The sequence below is a fragment of the Drosophila hydei genome, unplaced genomic scaffold (genome assembly GCF_003285905.1).
Source record: "Drosophila hydei strain 15085-1641.00,03,60 unplaced genomic scaffold, DhydRS2 tig00000237-arrow-arrow-pilon, whole genome shotgun sequence".
In the NCBI taxonomy this organism is placed as follows: Eukaryota; Metazoa; Arthropoda; class Insecta; order Diptera; family Drosophilidae; genus Drosophila; species Drosophila hydei.
In genome coordinates, this window is record NW_022045691.1 from 874,893 (window position 1) to 899,345 (window position 24,453).

The 24,453-nt window shown below is 37.8% G+C and overlaps 4 protein-coding genes across 4 annotated transcripts; 1 reads left to right on the top strand and 3 right to left on the bottom strand.

The window, feature by feature from the left end:
* Positions 1-212: 212 nt before the first annotated feature.
* On the bottom strand, positions 213-20,726 carry LOC111593463 (chondroitin sulfate glucuronyltransferase). The gene is made up of 6 exons (XM_030223546.1): positions 19,946-20,726; positions 4,589-5,251; positions 2,525-2,680; positions 1,252-1,860; positions 691-1,189; positions 213-626 (listed from the first exon to the last, which is right to left on the bottom strand). The coding sequence occupies exons 1-6, from the start codon at positions 20,162-20,164 to the stop codon at positions 298-300; spliced, it is 2,475 nt and encodes an 824-aa protein (XP_030079406.1). The 5' UTR covers positions 20,165-20,726; the 3' UTR covers positions 213-297.
* On the bottom strand, positions 14,298-16,007 carry LOC111593462 (soma ferritin). The gene is made up of 2 exons (XM_023306222.2): positions 15,754-16,007; positions 14,298-14,846 (listed from the first exon to the last, which is right to left on the bottom strand). Exons 1-2 carry the CDS (start codon positions 15,886-15,888, stop codon positions 14,406-14,408), a joined length of 576 nt encoding a protein of 191 aa, XP_023161990.1. The 5' UTR covers positions 15,889-16,007; the 3' UTR covers positions 14,298-14,405.
* A 165-nt stretch (positions 20,727-20,891) lies between the features above and the next one.
* Positions 20,892-22,563, top strand: LOC111593465 (actin-related protein 6). Its single transcript, XM_023306227.2, has 2 exons — positions 20,892-20,919; positions 21,185-22,563. The coding sequence occupies exons 1-2, from the start codon at positions 20,892-20,894 to the stop codon at positions 22,435-22,437; spliced, it is 1,281 nt and encodes a 426-aa protein (XP_023161995.2). The 3' UTR covers positions 22,438-22,563.
* A 620-nt stretch (positions 22,564-23,183) lies between these two features.
* Positions 23,184-24,299, bottom strand: LOC111593469 (iron-sulfur cluster assembly 1 homolog, mitochondrial). The gene is made up of 5 exons (XM_023306231.2): positions 24,123-24,299; positions 23,973-24,026; positions 23,831-23,906; positions 23,692-23,766; positions 23,184-23,622 (listed from the first exon to the last, which is right to left on the bottom strand). Exons 1-5 carry the CDS (start codon positions 24,204-24,206, stop codon positions 23,519-23,521), a joined length of 393 nt encoding a protein of 130 aa, XP_023161999.1. The 5' UTR covers positions 24,207-24,299; the 3' UTR covers positions 23,184-23,518.
* Positions 24,300-24,453: the final 154 nt, after the last annotated feature.

Here is a 24,453-nt window from a genome sequence, read left to right on the forward strand (position 1 = left end):
CACCCCATGCTAGCTCCTGCTCCGATTCCCCGTCTAACCCAACCCTTTGAGCACTAATTGTATAACAGTTCTTGTCTACCATTTTGAGCATTACAAGTTTCAGTTTAAAGCAAGGCATGCACACACACGCACACAAGCACACACAAAAAAAGCAACAAAAATTAACTAAGGCTATGAGCACACACACACACACACACACGCACACACTTGGCAATATATATGTTTAGCAAGGAACTGATGATATTACTATAATATATATATATAAAAGTTAGCATTGGCCAGTCGCTGGGACAGCAGCTACTTTTGCAGAATACTTTTATCCTCGTAGCGGATGATGGCATCGCCGATTTGCTTGCGCGATGCCAAGTGTATGCAGCTGCTGCCCTGCGGGGGCAGCGTGGGCGGCAGTGAGCCGCCCCTGGCCAAATGATTTCGCACATCGAGGCCGAAGCGCAGCTGTGGCTCGACGGCGCGCAATATGTGCACCGTATGCTGTGCGGCGACAAACATGTCCAAAATGTTTTCAATCTTCGTGGCACGCGGCTGGGATGCGGCCAGCAGCAGCTGCTCAATGTCCAGATCGCTGCGCATTATGGGCAGTCCCAACGGATCCAAAAGTTTACGAGCTGCAAGCGAAGACAAGGTCAATAAAGGACACAGAGAGAGAGAGAGAGAGAGATCTGTTGTTACCCTGCACGTAGTCGCGACTGTAGAAGGCAATCACATCCTGATTTTGGCGATCGAAGTAGCCGGTGCTTTGGCTAATGTCACAGGTGTCGCACTCCTTGCAGAAATGCGCCCAGCTGCAGGGATAGAGCTGGAAGCCAATCGGCGCGTACACCTGAAAGCCTTGGATGGTATTCATGCGCACACGGTTTAGGAAATCCGTACGGAAGAGCATGCTGGGCGTGGCCAGCAGCACCAGCGATTCGAGTCCCAGCTTGGGCAGCGCCAGATCGGCGACAGCCAGGCTGAGCAACTGCCTCGGGCCATACATGGAGGCGTGCAGTAGCCAATCATCCGGCTGCAGTGGCTCACTGCTCAGCTGCTCCGGCAGCCGTATGGACACCCAGGCGATGCGTGAGCCATCTGTCTTGTATTTCGACGACAAGTCGAGGGCCAATTTCTTTAAGCTCTTGAAGGGATCTTCGTCGCCCTTGCTGGGCGAGTCGAGGCGATACAGGAAGATCTGCAAGGCAAACACGTTCAGCGGGCACAGCCACAGCCACAGTCATACGCCGATATACTCACCAGCAGCAGGAATGTATTGTCCTGATTGCGCATGCAGACGCGTTCGTACTGCGCCACAAAGTCGAGCGCATCGGGCACCTGGTGCTCGAATGATGGCACCAGTATCGCGATACGTGTACTCTCCGTCACGTAGGGCGATGGCACCACCTCGACGCGACCCAGCGGCTTGACCACCTCGAAGCTTTTGAGCAACAGCCGCCGCTTGTCAACGTCGCTTCCGCTCTCGTACAGATTCAGATGCAGCTGATAGTCCATGCCGCGCGTCGCATCGAACTTGCGGTAGGCGCTGTGCAAGCTCTGGTAGCGCAGCTTCGGATACTTCTGGGCGGCATATTGCAATGCGATCTCCAGGACCTTGGCGAAGTCCAATGCTTCGATGCGACTGAGCGGCGCCACGGCGTGATCGGAGTTCGCATTCGGCAGCAAGGAGTGCGTTTCGTTCAGCAGCTGCCACGTGAGCATGTCGTGACGCGTCTCCGGCGCACTGGGCGGCGGCACGCCCAGCGGCCAACGGATTTCGAGTATCTTATTGGAGATGCTGCCATTGGCAATGCGATACGATTTCTGTTCCAGTGCATAGCCGCGCTGCTGCACCAACTCCAGATGATGCTGGGGAGAGGATAGAAAAGATATTTAACAGACTCGAATTTGGTTTCGTTAAGTTCGTAACAATTGAATTCAGTTTCGATAAGTTCGTGACAATTGAATTCAGTTTCGTTAAGTTGTGCACGAACAGTGTTCTCTGCGAATAGTTAATTTCAGCTTCGTTAAATTTATAATATGCATTATTCTCCTTGTAATTAGTTTCGTTAAGTTTCAGGTAGTGTAATCTCTGATAACAGTCGAATTAAGTTTCGTTAAGTTGTTAACGGTCAGCGTTCTCTCTGTTAGCAATTGAATTCCGTTTCGTTAAGTTAGAAGAGATGGTATTTCCACTGTTGTCTGCTGATTCTTATTTTGTTAAGTGTTCCATCGAAGTTCGTTAAGTTTTGAACTAATTATATTCCCTCTTAACTGTTATTTTCATTAAGTTTTTAGCGTCTAGCATTCTCTTTGCTAACCGTTGACCTAAGTTTGTTTCGTTAAGTTCGTAACGGAAAAAGTTCTTTTTTAACAGTTGTGCTGCTGCTCAAGTTAACAGTGCTATTTTATTTGCATTACATGAGAAATGTTAGCAACTTTCAATATTAACATAAAAGTCCTTTAACAGTCGCTTTCTTTACAGCTCAATGTAAATGATAACAGTCATGCATTTCATAACCACGTGACTGACCTTTGAGTAGTAGGCGTGCAGGCGATAGAAATCCTCCGGTGACTGTACGGGATAAACGGTTGTTGCATTGAGGAATGCTGCCTCCTTGGCCAATATGCTGAGATCCTTATGCTGGCGCGACTTCGTATTCAGGGCATAGCTGTACTGACGCATACCCTGTACAAAAAAAAAAAAAAAAAACAAACAATGAAAGAGAATAAAAAAAATAATTAGTTAGGCGCCAACAAATGCTGCATAAAATTAATTTCTAAGAAAAAGGGCAGAGCAAACAAATAAACGACGACCACAACCCAGACCCGAATCCATGATCCAGTTATGAACATGTGTTCTACAGATAACCAAACAATCAACTTCCTTTATGGCTGCGTCGCTTTAACGATCTCATTAGGTCCAACTAACAGTTGCATTCCAGTGCCCATGCGCGTTCCCTGTTCCCAGTTCAATTCCATTAACATTGCCATTGCCATTGCCAATTCCGTTACTCTATTTGGGGGTTGACGAGAGTCAGTCGCATAATTTAATTAACATTGCGCTGCCAACTGTTGGCGATGGCAAACGCAATTGCAAGCGCGTTAGTTTCCACGAAGCGCATCCAGCTTATTACTGTAAAACGTCACGGCAGCTAAATACCCTATGTATACATATATACATACAAGTACACATGTGCGTATGCTAAGCTCTTTAACTTGTTTAAACTGCAGCAAATGTTAAACATTTTTGATCAAATACGCACGCACACACACATATACATACACACATATCAAATCATTCCACGGTACCTGCCAGCTGCGTATGTAAATAAACCCAAAATCCAAACAAATGAAATTCTAGTGAAAGGCGTGCGTCAAGTTCTTAGCCCTGTTTCACTATATCTTCATAAATACATACATACATATGTATGTACATTAAAGGAAAAGAAGAAGAACTAACATTTTCTTGATAAATTACGTGCGCAAAAACTAATTTTGTGTTATAAATAAACAGCAGCTACTTTAATTAAAACCAATACATACATATGTACATATATTTATGCTAAGTATTGAGAACGCACTTCCACTTACAGCCGTTGCCCACTTTTCTACTCTCCTTACATGCACACAAATGTATGTGTATATACATATACATATACATATACATATATATATTTATATGCTTAACATCATTACGTCCCTCTCACTCTCTCTCCCACTGCTAAATGCCACCCAGAGCAAAAGCAAAGCAACAGTGCTTGTCCAACTTTTTTGGAGAGTGCATTTCCAATTGCAAGCCGTGTCTCCTCAGTTTATTGCCTCTTATTTCGGTTCTTCATCTTCTCCAGCACTTCCCCTTGACATACTCCGTTAAAGAAATTCTTTGCTCTGTTGCTGTTGCTTGGAAATTAAAAAAACCGTCCATCAAGTGCTGCTGCTGCTGTTTGTTGATTGCCTGCCACAAACTCGCAAACAGCTCTAAAATGTTTTTTTCTTTATCAAGATGTATGTAGAAGTGGTTGTTGTTGCTTCAGCTTCTATTTCTTTCCTTTTCTCATTTGTATTCTCCACTTTCCGCATCACATTTCGCTCGGCCGCTGCTCCGTTGAGATGCTCTTTTCAGGGTCACTTTCATGTATCAATGAACTGATTTTTTTCTCTTCTTTTTTTTTTTTGTTTTTATGTTCTTTTCTGAGGTTCTGCTTGCATATGATTGTGTGCGTGTGTGTGCGTGAGTGAGTGTGTGTGTGTGCTCTTTGTGCGTCTTTTTAGTCAACGGCAAATTGTTTAAATAAATAAAACGGCGTGTAGGAAGCAACAAAGATCACACGACAAGCAAACGGCAAATTAACTCGTACACAAACACACACACGCACACAAACATGTAAGCAAAACGTACATGGCAACGTTTGCTTACGCGACTTGTGGTTCATTTGACAGCAGTGCTGCTAAAACTGTTAACAGCTGCTGCAGCAGCTGCTGTTAATTGGTTTTGGCTGTTAAGCTAGTTGCTAATTGAAGTAAATGAACTTTACACTTGTCCCAATACATGTCAAACCGCAAATATATGAAATGTTGAAGGTTTTTAACTCACCTGAAAACTTTCCTGACAGCCAGCTACACGACTCGCATACTTCACACAGCGCCCAATGTTAACGCTATGATCATTCGTAATGCCAATCCGAACACAACGATCCAAATTGTTGCGCATCTTCCGTATGACACTGCTGCTCAGCAAGATGCCCGCCTCCAGGTCACAATAGTTCCGATCACTCACACCCGCCGCACCCGAATCATTCATCGATTCATCGCGGCCGACAGATGCAGCCTTCCCCTCCTTCCCCTCGCCAGCCTCGCCCTGGGCAACGCGTGTCCCGCCCATATACAGATCAAAGGTGATGCTCATATGATAAAGCAGCGCATTCAGCTTCCGTGCATCCACATAGGCATTGTCCGGCACCAGCAGAAAGTAATCGTAGTCATCCAAATAATTGTCCGCTATATACTTGATCACGTAGAACGGACGACGACTCTCCCGCGTGTCCGTAAACCCGACAATGTTCTTCAACTGATAGTTCGTCTTCTCGCTGTCCGCATTGATGAAGAACTTGATCTTGTTCACCAGGTGGGCGGTGGTGCGATTGAATGCCGTGGCATAGCTGTTGACATTCTCCTGCGATGTCATCACACCAATAAAGATCTTCTCACGTATGCCCAGCTCCGAGGAGTAGTAACGAGGCCGCAACACATTTTTTACCTTCAAGAAAGAGAGACCGAGAGAGAGAGAGAGATATTAGATTAGATATTAGAGATATTAGATATTATTTTGAAGTAATGAAAGAAATACATGAGATATTAGCGAAAAGAGACAGATAAAGGGATAGATAGAGAGAGAGACAGAGACATATTAGAGACCTTAAACCTCTTCCATATTCCGTATTCCATCTTCTATATTCTGTTTTCTATCTTTTATCTGCTATCTTCTAGCTTCGATATTCTTCTATCGATCGATCTCTTCCAGGCAGATTCGTTTCGAGCTGGAGCGGCTAGGCGATCGGCGATCGGATCGCGATCTAGCTTACCATTTCGATATTTCGAGCTTCTATCTTCGAGCTCTATCTCTTTTCGCTAGCGAGCGTCTATCGTCTATCTTCTATCTTTTCTATCTACTATCTTCGATCCTTCTATCTTCTATCTTCTAGCTTCTATCTTCTATCTTCGATCTTCTATCTTCTAAGCTTCTATAATCTTCTTCTATCTTCTATATTCTATCTTCTATCTTCTATCTTCTTCTTCTATCTTCTATCCTTCTAATCTTCTAATCTTCGATCTTCTATCTTCTACTCTTCTATCTCTCTATCTTCTATCTTCTATCTTCTATATTCTATCTTCTATCTTCTATCTTCTATCTTCTAGCTTCTATCTTCTACCTTTCCCATCATAATTTGCATCATCATTATCATTATTGTTTCTATTAGTATTGACAATATTATGGTTATAGTAACGATCAATGTTTTGAATGGGTATATCATAAGTAGTTTGTACCCAATACAATAATCTAGTCTGTCTATATGGACTGCACGTTTGGGTACTTGAGAAATCAAGACCACAAAGCCAGGCCAAGTCTAGTGCTGATTAGATGATTATGTTTTATTCATTTAAGCTCTAAAATATATATATATATAATGCTGGAGAATTATATGTTTCCATCAATTTTTGTCTGTGTTTTTATGAAGTATCTAAAGGGTTCAACGTTCTCTATAAAATGTTTATGATTATGTATATGAGTTGTGGTTTTTCCAAGTAACAAATTCTTCGGGTGATAGAGCAAGAGTTCGACTAGCAGATACCCTGTAACTCGATCAAATTTAGGTGGCAGACACATTCCAAATGGGGCCACAGGGTATCTGAATATAATCCACTGAGTGACTATTATAATAATAACAATCGAATTATCGTTAACTACCACGACACTCCATGATATAGAACAATAGAAGATGTCGAAAATATGATATTACGATATTTGATCGAAAGTATTTTTATTGAAATTGTTGCTAAATATGGAATCATAGATGTATATAAGAGCTGAGGATCGGAACTTCTATGGAATGAAATGAAATAACAAGACAAGTGGGACTGCTCGACTAGGAGATACCTCCATCTATAAGGGGAAACTATTCAAAAAGTGACGTTGTCAATATCTGTTCGTAATCTATTATTATTATAATTATATAAATATTAAGTTGTTTGCTCCAGCTCTTAAAAATGCCTAAGAACTTAAGTTTGATATCGGTTTGAATCGATTTCATGCAAAACTAGCAAATGTTATCGATGATTTGCAGCAAAAGCTTGATTCGTGTAAGCTCTACATTTTCTAGTTATTATCGAGACCTATGCCAGGTCATATATATATATATATCATACCTTTTAACACATACCTTTATAACAACATCTATTTAATGATTGTAGAGCATAGAATGTTGGTTTTACTTATTCGAATATATCTGATAATAACTCAACTATCTTATAAAACCTAACCGATAAGAGCGAGAGCGAGAGAGAGAGACTAGCAATAATAGACTTCTAAATATTTATAACTCTAAGCTATCGATCTATCTCTCTGCACATATATATTTATATATATCAAGCAATATATAAGAATAGATAGATAAGTAGATAGGTTTATAATACAGCAATACAACTATTTGTCTGTTCGACAATCTATTGTTAGTTCTATTTATCGATCTTTCTATATATATCTATATCTCTCTGCCTACCCACCTCTATCATTTCTTATATATATCAAATATATATATTTATAATAATATATGTAATAACACTTATATCCCACTGAATTCTATGAGAGTTCTCCGATTGTTCATGACTTCTTCCTTGATGTCAATTCAGTTTTCAGTTTTCAGTGTTGCTGCGCGTTTCTTTGCTTTTGAAGGCCTTTTGTCGGCAGTTGAATGAAATTATATGGCCAATTACAAATATCTTTTAATTGGCCACTGTTTATGGGCTCGTAAAGCGCTGGCCTTCGCTCGCCTTCGCTGCCATATGGCGGGTATTATAATTTTTCTGAAGAAGTGAAGATATCTCCAGGCCATTCACATAAATTCCAGTTCGTAAATGAAAACTTTTCATTGTCCGTATTTTTTTCTTCTGTTGGTTTGGGCTTAGCTTTATGAATTCTAAGACTGATCAACTGATCAAGCTTATATGTTTAGAATAAAGCTTCTTTTTAACTTATTTATTTTATTCTAGCTATGCATATATATCGATCTATCATGTCTACATTTATCTAGCTCTTCTATATAATTTCGTTTACACTTTTTTCGAAATTCCAAGGGTATTCCATTGCCTTTATCGTTTCTTATCAATTGCTTTGGCAATTGATTTTCCCTCCGCGTTTCTTTTATGGCTCGCTTATCGAGGCTGACGTCAGGTAAATCTGTTTGACCCTTGAACTATGTGCACTGGCACTTAGTTTGTGGCTACACACACAGGCGCACGCCCTTAGACACTCACTGAAAAGGGGCGTTCTATGGCGATGGGCGTGGCGCATAAACAGCTTCGTATTGCATCATAGCGAGCAGCAATTAGCGCTAATAACAATTACAAATACAGGTTGTCTAGTTAGTTAGTTGCAGTAAGTCCAGCATGAACGACTGCAAGATACGCTGTAAGAAATAAAACAACATTTCACTGCTCGACTGACATATACCCTGCATATGTATTGATTTGTAATTAATAGGTCATATGTTCGGCTAGCGAATACCCTATATACATATATATTTATATTTATATGTGTTTCTCTAATCGAATCATCAATATCTATGTGCTTCGGCTCTAAGCCCCACCTCAATCAATATGCCCCATTTCTTCATAGCTCGTTTTTATTGCTTTGCCCCGCCTGCAATTAACAAATCAATTCAATCAATTTAAGTTTTATATATTTCTAATTAACGTTTCGTAATTGTCAGCTACGTAGCTGGAGTGTCATAGCAGCGAGCTAACGAGCCAACCCCCTGGCGACGGCGCTGTGGCCGCATGCAAAAGCAAGATGACCTTGTGCTTAAATTACGGCACCTTATGCCACAGGCAGAGGCAGAGGCACAGCCGCAGTCAGAGCAATATCTCTGTACGCAATTAATTGTGTAAATATCTAAGCACAACTAACGCACACACACACGTATAGCTGCGCAACAGGTAAACATTTGCCTAGCTGCCACACAGACTAGACCCCTCTGCAGCACTTTCTTATAGTTTTCGTTTTTTGTGGGGTCTATGAAAATACTTTCCAAAATATATATCTATATATATATATTTATTTGTGTGCAAATTCCATAAAGTTCACAAAATGAAAATTGAAAATCGCATAAGCAAACATTGAGTGTTTGTTCGATTCGAATTTACTAATTCGGCTGCGCGATTCATCCAAAAATTGCTTTGTCCAGTCAATTTATTTGCTTTTGCCATTTAACGATTTCATCTGAATTATGAATGACTAATGGAACGAAGAAAACGTAGCGAAAACAGCCAAACAGTTGCAGACTTTGGCATTCGGAATCAACAACAAAACTCATTTCGACCAAGGTGTGGTTCCCTATGCCATTAGCGCACTAAAATTTCACTTTAGACTTTAGAATCGGCATTGTGCACGTTGCTATCCGGGAATATTATTGATTTCTAGACTCTACGCTACATCATCTATATTCCAAATTTAATTTTTTTTGCACATTATATGTTCCATTGTATATGTTCCATGTTTCTTCACTCCACATTTTATGTTCTATGTTTTACATATTCTATATTTTATTTTCTATTATCCGTGTTTTAGATTCCATATTCTACGTTCTATGTTTTAGAATAGTTGTTCTACGTTTATTCCATTATTCTATGTTTTATATTTTACATTTTATATTTTAAATTCTATTTTCTATGTTTTATATTCTATGTTTTCTATGTTATCTTCTATATTTTCCAAATATATATTCAAAATTCTATATACTTTTTATATTTATTTATATTTTATATTTTATATTTTATATTTTATATTATATATTTTATATTTTATATTATATATTAATATTTATATTTTATATGTTATATTTATATTTTATATTTTATATTTATATTGGATATTTATATTTATTTTATATTTTATTTTTATATTTTATATTTATATATTTATATTTCATCATTTATATTTTCTATTTTAATATTTTATATTTTATCTTTATTATTTCTAATTTTATATTGTTATTTTAATATTTTACTATTTATATTTTATCTGTTATATTTTATATTTATCTTTTCTATTTTAGTATTTTATCATTTATATTTATATTGATATTTATCACTCTTTCTCTTTCTCTTTTATCTTTATCTTTTTCTATTTTTCTCTTTTCTCTTTTCTCTTTAATTTTCATCTCGCTTTTCTCTTTCTCTTTTCTTTTCATATTTTCTCTTTATATTTTATCTTTTCTCTTTTATATTTCTATTTTCCTATTTCGCTTTCCTCTTTTATCTTTTCTACTTTATATTTTCTCTGTGCTCTTTTCTCTTTCTCTGTGTTACTCTTTTCTCTTATATATTTTATATTTTATTTTTTACATTTAACTTTCTGTAATATAGATTTAACTGCTTGTCAACGTTGACAGCAGCATGACTGCGCTTTCTGATTCAGTTGGGAATTATCAGAGAATTGCTAAATGAATCAGCTGAGTTCACTGCATTTGTCGCACTGTCAAAGTGCTAGTTGGCTTTCGGGAGCACGTGGCTGTTAAAAATGCGCAGCCTATTTGAACATTCAACAATCGATAAGCGTTAGACATGATAACCGATAATAGCACAGCCTTGTGACGTAACAGCAGCCAACGGAAGTAAAAACAACAAACTGTTCTCATGTCTCTGATTATTTCTGACTACTCGTTTAACAGGTGAAAAGAGCATATTGGTTGTCACGTGGCAAAGCCCACATCTACCCACCGCTTTAAGGCCAGAGTCCACCGTGGCGCAGTCAATGCCGTTAAGCCATGTCTTTCTCGTATCGAAATTTGTCAAATTTAATACTTTTGATATCATCTACAAGTCCAGTATAAGTTTATGTGATAAATCGGACTAGCTTCTGCAGAAGTAGATCTATAGGTTATATGATCGCAATCAGCTCTCTCTGGGCGAGTATTATGCCCACGCTGATGCCCGATGGCTCAACAGACGTTATCAACGAAGCTTGCCTTATCGCCAAGGCGAACAACGTCACCAATTACAAAAAATAATAATATAAAAATGTGGAATGAATGAAAAAATCAAAGAAATATTTCAATTTCCATGGCAGAAAACTTAATTAGACTTAGATATCGAATTATGTCTATGCGAGCTGTTGGCCTCCATTGCCCTCCGCCCTCCTGCGCCCTTCGTTTTCAACGCACCATTTACAATCGACAATCTACGATTCAGTTGCAGCTGGTAGCCAAGTAGAGTGATACTCGCCCCTGACAATGTCAACGGGTATATCGGTTGTTAGCTTGCCCAGTGACTATCGATAGCCATATGTTGCGCAGTCTATGTTGCTATGCCTATGACAAGCACTTGCCATACTCTCCACAGCCATTGGATCTTTACGTTGGGTATCTCAATTATCTGCAGTCGTATTTCCAGAACAAATGTCTTGGGTCACTTTTTGTCTGTTCTACAGATTGATTTTACAATATATATATATATTATTATCAATCTATCTATCGATATATCTATATATATATATATTCGATATATCTTTATACATATATTAATCGACATACCTATATATACATATTTATCGATGTATCTATTTATCGATATATCTATCTATCTATTTATCGATACATATATATATCTCTTTATCGATGCATATAATATATATGTATCGATATATCTATCTATCTATCTACATACATTTATATAGATATCTGTTGCTATCTATGAATATACCTATATATTGATATATCTATATATTTATCGATATATACATTTATATATATTGCTATATACATCTAGTTATCTATATGTCTGCATATCTAACTATCGATATATCTATCTATCTATCGATATATACATTTATATATTTATCGATATATACATTTATATATATTGCTATATACATCTATCTATCAATATATCTACATATTTATCTATCGATAAATCTATATATTTATCGACATATACATTTATATATTTATCGATATATATAAATATAAATTTCTATTATTTATCGATATATACATTTATATATATTGCTCTATACATATATCTATCAATATATCTACATATCTAACTATCGACATATCTATCTATATGAAGACAATTGATCAGCTCTGAAAAGTTCTTATCAATTAGAGCACAATGATGAGCGTGTATTATGTAGTCAGTCATGCTCGATAACAACGTGCTTGTGACTCAGTCCAATTATGAGTTTAATATGACAAACTACATATATATATATATATGTATATATAAATATATATATATATATATATATCTAAATATAGATCTATATATATATATATATATTTACAGTATGGTCTGGTTATATGGCTTTAGGGTCCGGGGTACGATTTCTGTCCGCCTGCTCGGCATTGGGTGTAATAAATAAATGTTAAGATTACTTTTGTCACATTTACTACAAACACAGATATACTTATACCTATATCTACATATATATATATATATATATATATATATAGATATATATTTCGTATTTGTTTGCTTTGCGTATTGATTCATGCAGATGCAATTTCAATATTTGATTTGCTTTGAGCTTAATTTGTTTGTAATGAGATCTTCGGGTCGTGAATAACATTTGATGAGACTGAAATGCAATTTGTTTTCCCTCTGCGACTCATTCATAAAGCGAGCAATTGACGCTCCGTCAAATTGTAATTAAGCATTTGTCCTTTCAAATTGGCCAATGGATTTCAGCTATTCGAATGAATCATTCATCTCTGCATTAGCATATATTTGAGCTCTTTGAATGAAATGAATATATTCATTTGTAAGTGCTGCACTCATTCAGCTTAAGCTCTTCAGCATTCACTATTCATTCAGTTGAATTACTTGAATTAAATGAATACATTTAGCTTTTTATACTGTATGCAAATTTATTCACTTTAAAGTGTGAATCAAATTAATATTTTTTTTTATTTTTATGCACTATTCATTTAATTTAACTGAAACATATGAATGTATTCACTTATCCACACTTTCTTCAGCTTAAAGCTGCTCGAATCAAATGCTTGTATTCACTTAAAGATTGCATTATTCAGTATTCATTCGCTATTGGGGCAGCATTTCCAACTGGCAGCCGTATTCGAATCATTCAGCTTAAGCCTAACTCCCTGAGCTAATCAAATACTCAAATAAATGAATCAAGTTAGGCGACGACACTCAAATGTTTCAAGTGATTCGCATATGAATATGATGAGTGCTGATGATCTGAAATAGCTCTATGTCCATCTGGCATATAAGCCAGTTATATAGACATATATATGGATCTATATATAGTGCATGGATCTGCCTCAATCTCAGCTCAGTTTCAATCGGGCACAGCGATCCAAGTGGGCAAATGTGAATTGCATTGGATTTGACAAATCTTAATTGAAAGAAGTGCGCAGGCGGTGCTAGAATTGTTACAGATCAGCTAGATGAGATGATATTTGTTGTTGTTGTTGCTGTTGTTGTTGTTGCTGAGTCTAGCTGTAAATGCTGGCATCGCTGGGTCGACGCTGTCTCGCGCTTATGACAATTAATTGAGCGCGTTATTGTGCACTATATAGATGCAAATACACACAACACACTCATCCACACACGCACACACACACATATACACACACACATTGCATATATATATATATATATATGTTCTAAAATATGTCTAGGTATATGTTATATGGCAGCATGAGAGCGCCTTAAGCCGGAAATGCGACGCGCTTTTCAATTAAGGCAAATAACAAGAGTACCCTAAGCGGGCTTGCCCGACTAGCAGTTACCCTGTCAGTTCAGTTTTCAATAGCTCAGTTCAGCTTACATCCAAATTTCAATAACTCGCTCTAAATAAAGCCTAATATAACGAAAGTTATGCGAATTATAGAGATATACAAGGCGATTCCTTATATATAATGTATATTTTAGCTCTTTAGCTTTTAAAGAATTCGAACAACGATCCATTCTGGGGCAACAACTGACTTGAATGGAGCTGCCGTTGTTTCCGTCTCAGATCACAGAACTCCGATTTTTAGAGATCTTCTTTAAGCTTACCATACGAATTTCAGATATAAAACACGTCAAAGGGCTACAGTAGGAAGTGCTCGACTAGCAGATACCTTGCAGAGCTGCTATTTCAAGCGTTCTACGCTTAGTTTCTATGAATTGTGGAAGTTTCTTAATAAATCGAAATGTTATCGATAACCAGTATACGAGTTGAGTTATCGAGAGGTGAAATAAATTTGTAGTTGTTACGAACTAGGCTACATCGACTCACCTCGTCGCCCTGCCGCCTTCAGAGCATAAGCTCGAAACGACTTTCATGATTTCGATTCAGATTCAGTTATCAGAGCTATAAGAACTAGTTAGATGCTTCGACAACCTCTCTCTAGCTGCATTAAATATTAAATTGCTCTACAGATGCGTTAGCTAACGATCTACTGTGATTGGCGACTGTCGTCAATCAGCTGATCGCGTTTGTGACTAGTTGAACTCGCCGCCTAGCCGAATATATGTGTGCCAGAGCCCTGGGGCTGCTCTCATTGATAAGTGATATTTTTTGTATTATTATTATTTATAGACATATACTGGGCTACCGGGACTATTGCCATTGAACTGATACAAAAGCAAACAAAGAAGCAGTAACAGAACGAGAGATATAAGAGCTCTCAATTTTCGCGCTTCTTGGCCTGATGCATGCCCGCCGAGATGAGATACTTGTCGAACAGATAGTCCCCAGTATCGCTCTTGGCACGCTCCAATTGGCGTATGAAGTCGGCCAATATCTTCTGGCCGTCGACCTGCTCCTGCAGAAAGTTGGCCTCAATGAAATCGCACAGGTTCGGATCGTTCTCCTTGCTGGCCAGCGCATGCACATCCAGCAGATGCTGATTCACCTCCAATTCCAATTCTAGCGCATGCTTCAGAGCATCCATCGCATCCCTGAACTCGCCCACCGGCTCGGGCACCGTTCCCAAACGTATTAAGCCGCCGCGCTTATTCATATACTTCATGATCAGCTCGGCATGATCGCGCTCCTCCAGGCTGGCTTTCAGAAAGAAGCCATGTATGCCCGGCGAGCTGACGTCTGCTCGATCGAAATGATAGGCCTGCGATGTGACTGGATTATTATCTGTTTAGATATACTCAACGATCTATATACTCTATATAACTAACTTTATCCAGACTGTAGCATTGCCTGTGTCTATATTCATGACTCTACCCATTCTATCTATATATCTATATCAATAACCTAGCTTCTCATCCAGTAAGTAGCATCATCTGCTGTCCTACTTATGTTTTTACGCGCCTCTATCTGATCATTCAGTTCCTCTATAAGCTCTACGTCGTATGTACCATTTGTCCAGCTATCTATATATAGCAATCTGTCTTATATCTATATCTTAGCTTCACCTATCTATGTGTATATATCTCATATAAACTCATCTTTATCTATGACATCATCTCATATATTCAGATTCAACTATCATTTTTATGCATATCTTAACTTAACCCATCTAGCTGCCTATCTATATCTACCTCAGCCAATATAAGGCTACATCTAGAATATTTTGCTGACTTTTTTATGTCTTTCTCTCCATCTCCTTATCTCCCTAAGTCTCTATCTATCTATCCATATATCTCTATCCATATCTATATATTTATCTACCAATATCTGTCTATCTATTCATATATATCTCTCTACCTCTCTCTCTATCTCTAAATCTATTTATCTCGCTATCGCTCTCTATCTGTATCTGCTTCTATATCTACATCTAAACCGAAAAAGCTTAGCATATCTTGTACACATCTATATAGCTCTAACTGTTTATCCATCCATCTCTATTTATAGCACTATCTCGCCTATATACCTCTAACTTTCCATCTCATCCCATGTCTATCTCTAGCATTATCTACATCTATATAGCTCGGTCTATCCACCCAGCTCTATCTCTATAACACTTTCTACTTCTATATATAGCTCTACCGATCTCTCCATCTGTTTTGTACTCCTACCATCGCCAAATATTGATGGCAGGCCTTCAGCTCCATATTGATCTGGTCATTCAATTTGTCTTCGCAGCTTTTGGAAAAATTTTGTCGCATTATCATGCAATATCGCCGCAGCATCGTGGCACATCTCGTCGCCATATCTGTATGGGTCACAACTCTTTCGATACGCGGCAAAAAACCCAAAACTAAATAATTCCAAGATCTAAACCGAAATTTTATGCAAATAATCTTTTTTTTTTTTTTTTAATTTCTGATTTTTTTCAACTGAATTTTGGCTGACAAGCAACTGGACTGCTTAACTATTTCGAACTCGTTGAGAATAGAACTAGAGGAGTTATATAGCGAAAGGTCTGTATAAGACTATAAGAACTAACGGCAAGCATAGAGAAGAATGTGTTATATATAGCGCTTGCATAAGGCGCAGCATGGCAGAACAGAGTCCATTTTTTGTTTATATCTCGAAAATTATGAAAGCAAAATACATAAAATATGCTTAAAAGTTTACTTTATACACTAAATAATATCAAGAATATGTTTTTCTTAAAAATATCAAAAACAATTTGAAATGGAAGAGCTTTTGCATGAAATGTTCCTAAGAATTTGACATGTTATTTGCCAAGTTCTCATAGGAAATCAAAATCTAAATTGATAATAGCTAAAGACTTAAGATATTGGTTATAGGAAAAAGATGGAAAATTATTTTATACTGTATACACTTATCGTCATATAAATTAGGAAGAGTTTTTTAACAACTTCTCAATTTGATCCTTGAGCTTCTCTGAAGATAGAGCTATGAAAACATAGCCTATATAAAGCGAACTGTTTCTATATAGTATCTTAACTATATCTCTATTCCAGTTCTCGTGTTTCAAGCAAAACTAAACTACAAATTGCAATCATACGAACGATTCATTTGGTTGAGGCATGTTCGCTGGGTCACAGGTTCAAAGTGCGCATGTGATTTCACTTCTTCTCTTTTTTTTTTTGTTTTGTTTTTCGTGTCAATGGAGCACTTAGGCAAAGCACACACGCACACACGCACACACAGAGGCAGTCCATGCTATATGTTTGCTTTGGCAACAACAACAAACAGACATGATGTTAAGTAAACTCGAGTTATTGTCATTTACTTGTATTAAGTGAATGGAAAACGACTTTTTGCTCGAGCTTTTTCTTGAATACCCTGCAGACAAGTGTAAATTATTGAATGGGGTTTATACATATATGAGTTTATGTCATATAAAGCTGAATATTGCAATTGAGCATATATTAAAGATCATTCCGATAGAAACATTGATTATATTAAAGATCTTTAACGGTTCCTAAAGAACTATTGATAGTATATTAAAGATTCTTATTTCTATAGAGCCATAGATTGTATATTATAGCTCTTTAGTCCCATAGAACCATTTACTATATACTAAAGATCTTTAACAGTAGTCGACATGATTTAGCTTTGAGCGTTCTTTGATAGATCTATAAGAACTAGAGAGTATGCAAGTTAGGTACGTTTCGAGAAATTGTGAAATCGATGCGAAAGTTCAGATATAGATAGTTATAGTATTAGTATTGCCAACTCAACAAAAATCAAATAAAATGTTAACTCTATATGGAATATAATTTGCTTAATCTAAGTAGAGTTAGGGTATCTGCTAGTGGTGCAAGTTTCACTTTGTTTTTCTCTTCTTTTGCCTTATGGGAACGAGTTTCGAATATTATCTTTCGCTCGTGTCATATCCACTAAGTAACTTACGCACATTAAACAAAAAATAATATTATTAATAAGCGCACAGAGAGGGAAAGGAAGAGAGAGAGAGAGCGAAAAAAAAACATTATTTCGGGGCACATAAAGCGCAAATCATCGTTAAAAATCACACCAAAAGAAGAGCTCAAGATTGACTAAGCTAACACTAAACTAGTTCCGTGTTATACAACACTGCATATATATATATAAAAGGGAAACGGCAAAAAGTTCGTTCCATTCCATTGTAACAGCTAATATAGTGTTTTTTTTACAGCATAAATTAAATAAGTTCTGGCTATAAATAACGGAGTTTACGGGTTAAAAATGGAAACTTGAACTTTAGTTTGTTTTTTTTTTTTTGTAAGTAAAATAATTGAGCTATGTTTTGCTATTACCATGATGGATCACATGTTCGGCATATATTATATTCATTTATAAACAAATTGTATAAGGCAATATATCTATAGATTATATCATTTGGTCTTTATTGTTTATGATCTTTAAGAAAGGTGCGAGAAATATTTTTGGCCAGTTCATAAATTATCGCTGATTGATTCCCCAAAAATATATTAGTTTTTTCTCTCTTTTTTTATCAAGTTTTTTTCACATCGATCGCTTAATTAAAACGCAAACGTTTGCATTTTTAACTAAATATAAATATATATGTATGGCATATGAATGGCTGGCAAAGACATAGCAGCACCATAAATATCTTGTACATTTTTTAAAATTGAAATTAATGAAATTTTTCAAGCAAATAGCTAACTTTTAAAATTACTCCAATTACAATTCCAATTCAAACTGATTTCACACTCACTTCAATTGGTATGTGCAGCTCAATGCTAGTCCAATTACATTTCCAAATCCCTGCATACGAATATGCATATAAACGGAACATCCAATTAGAATGAATAGTATCATGCCATATTATTCAAATTCCAGTTCGAATTCCCTTTGCTCACATGTAAACTAACATAACTTCTAATGGAAACATACAGTGCCATGCTATACCAACTCCAATTCCAATTACTTTCAAACTCAATTAGTATTGGTCACTTCATGTTAAAATGCTATATTAACATAGTAACAACATTTGATTTCAACGCGAGCATTAAACAAAAGTTGAAATCGATTTTCATTTGGTTATTTATTGTTTTTTTTTTTGTTGCTCGTATTTAATTCAATAAATATTGCTGTGTTCGATTTACATACATACATGTGTATATACATAAATTGGCAACTGTATGTGCTGAACATATATGTAGCTACATTGTATGTTTGTATGTATGCATGTTGATATGGCATGATGCACGTATCAGCTATCGGTTATTTACTTGGCTCTGGTTTATAAGTGAAATGCGTTTATTTTCCTAAATGTAATTTATGCGCGCGCCAGTGGAATTTTTGTCGATCGCATGTTCTTTTTGAATTTTTTTTTTAAATGTTGCTGATCAAATTTTTATGCAAACAATGCAGAAATTTGCACCCATTATAATTACCAAAATATAACTGTTATCGTGTAAAATTTCAGTAAGACAGATGAAGAGTGTGCGCATTGCATTACCAGTGCAATATCCATTAAGCCGGCAAAGTGAACATCAAACTGTTACTGCAACTACACACACACCGGGTGTTAATTGTCGAGAAATGTTTTTTCTTCCCTTTTTCATTCTAAAATTAAACTGAGCGGCTGCAAAGTGGTTGCTGACTTCTTGGACTTGTTGATCTCGTCTTCTTCACACAGCGAATGCCGCATAGAGCAAAGGCGGATGATAACGGCAATTGAACCCCGAAATAATGAAGTGACGTCTGCGACGTATACACATACATATGTTTATACACTTATAAGCATATGTGTGCATACACATGTATGTGCATGTGTGCATATGCCTGCCCGAAATGAGGTGGTAGGCGAATTACGAAAGCGAATGCGATAAGCAAGAAGGTCAATAAATTGCTTGCCATGTGCACAAATACGAGCAAACAACCAAACACGCACGCACACTAAAACGCGCGCGCATATGCATATACATAGGACTAGAGATGGACACGTGTTTTATTTTCCAACAGGCAGAATTCCAGACTTTTAAATGCAAGAACAGCTTCAAGTACAGCAAAGCTTTCAGATTTAAATTATATTGTTAGAGATAATATATGATTCTCATTAAATACTTTGAATATTTGTTAATTAAGTTTTTTTACGTGCTTAGTAATATGTTCGATTCGTGCTCAAGTCACGAAAGAAAGCACGACACGTGCTCAGTTCTGGGTAGGACTCGAATGGCTTTCTTTACTTGCCACGCTTTGATTGGCGCGTGTACCACGTGCAGAAACACTTCATATTAAGAGGAGAGAGTGACAGAGAGGGAGATAGAGCGTGAGAATATGGAGCGCAAGCGAGCGAAGAAGAATAAAGGATTGATCTTAATGATATTTTTGTTTGAGACTTACCGGCTTTTTGGCCTCCAGCGGCTTATTGATCAAGTTTAAATGTGGCTCAAAGTCCTGGCCAAAGCGTTCGATGAGCAAATTTTCGGCAACCTCCTGCGGACATTCCTCTTGCTGCACCAGCTCCCAAATGTCCTGCGGTATATAACAGCTGAGCACCAGGCCCAACAGCAGCCCGATCACAAAATAATGATTGCGACTCAACGCGGACGGTCTACGCATCTTTCAGGCGTATCGCAAATTGAATTCACACATACATACATACATGCATATGTACATATAGGATGCTGATCCACAATGGCACTGTTGTCATGTGTTCATCGTGCTGTTGTTGGTGTTGTTGTTATACGCACAATTGCTTCTCCTGCTCTTGTTTCGTTTCGATTGATTTGGTTTGCTTTCTTTTGCGTTCGTTTTTTTTGTTTTTGGCGGAAGCGATAAGCACAGAACTCAAACAAGTGCGCTGACTATGCCGGCTAATTTTGGCATTAGTTGTGTGTTGTTGTCGTTGTTATAGTTGGACGCACTTGTGTTTCGTTGCTGTCGCTGTTGTTACTATAGCCGTTGGTTGGCGCACTTTTAAACCAAATTCACAGGTATACAAGCCATCATTACATATATACACACTTAACACCAGGCACTACACACATTGATTCGTATCGAGACGTTATTGGTACGAAATGCTTTTGAAAAAAAAAAGAAGTTGAACAAGCGCAAACAAGCGCCGCCTGGCCGCCGCACACCGCGTAATGTAAAAAAATGGGATCTTTCTATCTCCAGTCGTTTTGCACATTTAGCAGCGACTCGATTGCTGTTAGCTTACTGTTACAATTACCTGCTAACTACGGCCGCTCGAGTAAAGCCCTAGCATTTGCTAACTGGCTGTTCTGTTAAGGTGATCTGTTTTAAATTGGTATGCTGCGCACAGCTGATGGAAGTCAGGCTAAATATGCTCACAGATAATTTGAAATTTAACCGTATGTCAACTAGGCCTAACAATTTAAATACCAATTAATAATTTAAACATCAATTAACAATTGAGCATGTATTTATCTGTATTTATTCTGATAATGAAGGAAAATATAACTCGTGTTAATAATAAAACACGCAGCGTACTTGCCTAATCGCTTTAACATAGCCGCGTATGTTAACATTGTGCGCATTTTTGCGTTAACATCACTGTTGTCACCTTGCGTTGCTGTTGGCTCAATTTTGCGCTATTAAGTTTTCTTTGCGTTTGAGTTTGCATTGTTGACATTGCCAAAAACGAAAAGAAAATTAAAAAAATTAATAAACTGGCCGACATGGCTGTGGTTGTGCTGGATAATGGCGCGTACACAGCCAAAGTGGGACTCGCCACGCAGGACGAGCCCCAGGTGGTGCCCAATTGTATAATGAAGGCAAAAAGCGAGAGGCGTCGCGCATTTGTGGGCAACCAAATCGACGAATGTCGCGACACCTCTGCCCTGTTTTACATCCTAGCCTTTCAGCGTGGCTATTTACTTAATTGGGACACCCAGAAAACAGTGTGGGACTATATATTCAGCAAGGATGGCATTGGCTGTACACTGGAGCATCGCAACATTGTCATCACCGAACCGCAAATGAATTTCCAGAGCGTTCAGGAAGCAATGCTCGAGATGCTCTTCGAAGAATATCGTGTTGCTGGGATGTACAAAACAACAGCTGCGGATTTGGCTGCATTTAACTACGTAGCAGACAGCGAAGAGCGGACCACAATGCAAACGCTCAATTGCATCATCATCGATGTTGGATACAGCTTCACGCATATTGTGCCTTTTGTGCTGGGTCGACGTGTCCTGGAGGCAATTCGACGTATTGATGTTGGTGGCAAAGCGTTAACGAATCATCTCAAAGAGCTCATCTCGTATCGTCATCTGAATGTTATGGATGAGAGCCATGTGGTGAATCAGATCAAAGAGGATGTTTGCTTTGTGGCCGAAGATTTCAAGGATGCGATGACCGTGCATCAGAGCGAGAAACGTCGCAAGGAAGTTGCCGTCGAATATGTTCTGCCCGATTTTACGACCGTAAAACGTGGCTACATTCGTGTGCCTGGCCACCCACGTGTCGATGAGGATCAACAGCAAATGGTGCCGCTCTGCAATGAGCGTTTCACTGTTCCGGAGCTGCTCTTCAATCCCTCAGACATCGGCATCACACAAGTGGGCATACCGGAAGCTGTGGCTGACGCCCTACGTGCGTGTCCCTGGCAGGCCCATCGCGAACTCTTACTCAACATTCTCATTGTGGGTGGCAGTGCGCAATTTCCTGGCTTCTTGCCACGCCTCAAACGGGATTTGCGCGCTCTCGTCCCAGACGACTTGGAGGTCTCACTCATTTGTCCAGAGGATCCAGTGCGCTATGCTTGGTATGGAGGACGCGAAGTGGCCACAAGTCCAAATTTTGATGAATTCATCTATACGCGGGATGATTATGAAGAATTTGGCATTCATGGACTGCAGCATCGTTAATCATTATGCAATACCCACCTCCCATTGATTAGGTTTAAAGCAATTAATTGTACAGCTCAATAAGTGTATCTCGTTCTTCTGCATGTGTGTGTGTGCCATGAAATGAATGTATTATATATATAGGTCCCTGTATGCATCATGTTTAATATACATACATATATAATACCAACAATGTTAGTTTTTGTCCAGGGGCTTCGACGCCCATCCCCCACAAATTTTCCCGGTGCGCTCTCAACAAGCAACGACAGCTGACTGCCTTAAGGCCTCGTGTGATCGAGCGGGATGTACGCTGTTTGCCTAATATACCGTTCTTTTTTGTTTTCTTGCTCTCGCTGCTCTCTCAAATGCATGCATGTATGTGTATATGCATACGTATGTATGCACACGCAGCAGGATTTTTGCTCTTCTATGCGGAAAGTATTGCAATATTGTTAAAGAGTTTGCCACGCTTATTTCTTTTGGCGACATAGTGCTTTTGGAAAGAGTAACAAGATGTAACTTTAAAATTCATAATTAGAAGATCAGCTTGCACGTTCACACACATAAGCAGCCAGACGCTCCTACATGCATGTATATTGACATTTATGTGACTGTGTTCGTAAGTCTAGTTGCCTTGAATAAAAAATATACAAAATTGGATTACTTTCGAATGCTAATTGAGAGGTAGAAAGAGAGAGAGAGAGAGGGAGACTATTATACTATTCAGCTGCATAGTTAAGGTCATTAAAATTGTCAGTAGCATTTCGTTTGCTTTTTTTTTAATTTTATATTTGAGCTACATACATGCTATGTACATACGAATATGTTGTTTTAATGTATAATCTAAAAACAATGTCCGTTTTTAATGGTTACAACTAAATTTTCGTAGCTACAGAAAACAAACTTAAGCATATTTGCAACAATTTCTCGCTTGCGTATTAAGCTGCAACAATATTTGAGTGTGGCAGCTTAAATATATTGCAGACGATTGCTATTTGAATTAACAACAAGCTCTAAACTCTACATAAACTTAGATAATTTAGGTTTTTTGCGAGGCGGGTTGCGATTCCGTAGTTAGAGAAAAAAATGAGTTCGAAACGCTTTACATGCTAAACGATTCGCCGCAGCCACACGTGCCCTTAATATTTGGATTATTGAAGACGAATTCGCTGGAGAGCTTCGATTCGACAAAGTCCATTTCGGTACCTGTAACAAAAATAAAAAAAACATTTGCATTACATCTGTTAAATTGATTATATAATGTAGTTGACTTACCAAGCAGAGAGAGTTGAGCCTTCTTATCAATAAAGACCTTAACGCCATCCTGTACAACTTCCTCATCTAGTTTATCTGTATGAAAAATCAATTCGAGTTAGTCATATGACATGTATAGAAAATAATTATTATTAACAACCTTTGGTGCTAGCATAATCGAGGGTATAGGATAGGCCATTGCAGCCTCGTTGTCGCACGCCAACCTTGAGGCCGATCTGTGTAGGGAAATGAATGGAAAACATGTTTATATTGGCAATTGAAAATATGACTTATTGACTTACCACCTCTGGCTTGTCTTGCAGTAGCGATTTGATGCGATTCACTGCAGCGGGCGTCTGTTAAAATTGACATCACAACAAAAAAATAAACAAATATTGATAAGCGCAATTCCGACTGTTACTTCATCAGTTTTGTATTTCATCAGCACTTACCAGCGTTAATGCGGCACGCGTTGGTATTAATTTGCGTCCCTTAACAGCTCGAACCGTTGCCGTTGCCACAACACGTGTTGCCATTTTTGTTCTAGATTTATATAATTTGTTTTTTTTTTTTTTTTTTTTGTGCTTACAATTTCAACAATTTCAGTGCTTTACGAAGAGTGTTAATAAATTCTAGAAACTATGTTTTCTTTAGTGTTGTCAAACATCAAGCGAACTATCGAACGATGACCGTTACACGAGTATCGGTTTGTGTGTGGCTGCATTTCGTTACAAATTTTTAAATATGTTCAATTGTTTTTGTTTAAGCTGCCAAAGGTAAAGA

Excerpts from the sequence above, each read along its gene's own strand:
- LOC111593462 (XM_023306222.2), bottom strand. The coding sequence starts at position 15,888 with ATGGCGACGAGATGTGCCACGATGCTGCGGCGATATTGCATGATAATG. Across the intron at positions 14,847-15,753 it reads GCCATCAATATTTGGCGATG|GCCTATCATTTCGATCGAGC; the intron begins GTAGGAGTACAA and ends GTCACATCGCAG.
- LOC111593463 (XM_030223546.1), bottom strand. The coding sequence starts at position 20,164 with ATGCGTAGACCGTCCGCGTTGAGTCGCAATCATTATTTTGTGATCGGG. Across the intron at positions 5,252-19,945 it reads CGCTGGAGGCCAAAAAGCCG|GTAAAAAATGTGTTGCGGCC; the intron begins GTAAGTCTCAAA and ends TCTTTCTTGAAG. Across the intron at positions 1,861-2,524 it reads TGCACGCCTACTACTCAAAG|CATCATCTGGAGTTGGTGCA; the intron begins GTCAGTCACGTG and ends TCCTCTCCCCAG.
- LOC111593465 (XM_023306227.2), top strand. The coding sequence starts at position 20,892 with ATGCTCACAGATAATTTGAAATTTAACC. Across the intron at positions 20,920-21,184 it reads AGATAATTTGAAATTTAACC|TTTGCATTGTTGACATTGCC; the intron begins GTATGTCAACTA and ends TTTGCGTTTGAG.
- LOC111593469 (XM_023306231.2), bottom strand. The coding sequence starts at position 24,206 with ATGGCAACACGTGTTGTGGCAACGGCAACGGTTCGAGCTGTTAAGGGA. Across the intron at positions 24,027-24,122 it reads CGCGTGCCGCATTAACGCTG|ACGCCCGCTGCAGTGAATCG; the intron begins GTAAGTGCTGAT and ends CAATTTTAACAG. Across the intron at positions 23,767-23,830 it reads CGATTATGCTAGCACCAAAG|ATAAACTAGATGAGGAAGTT; the intron begins GTTGTTAATAAT and ends TTTTTCATACAG.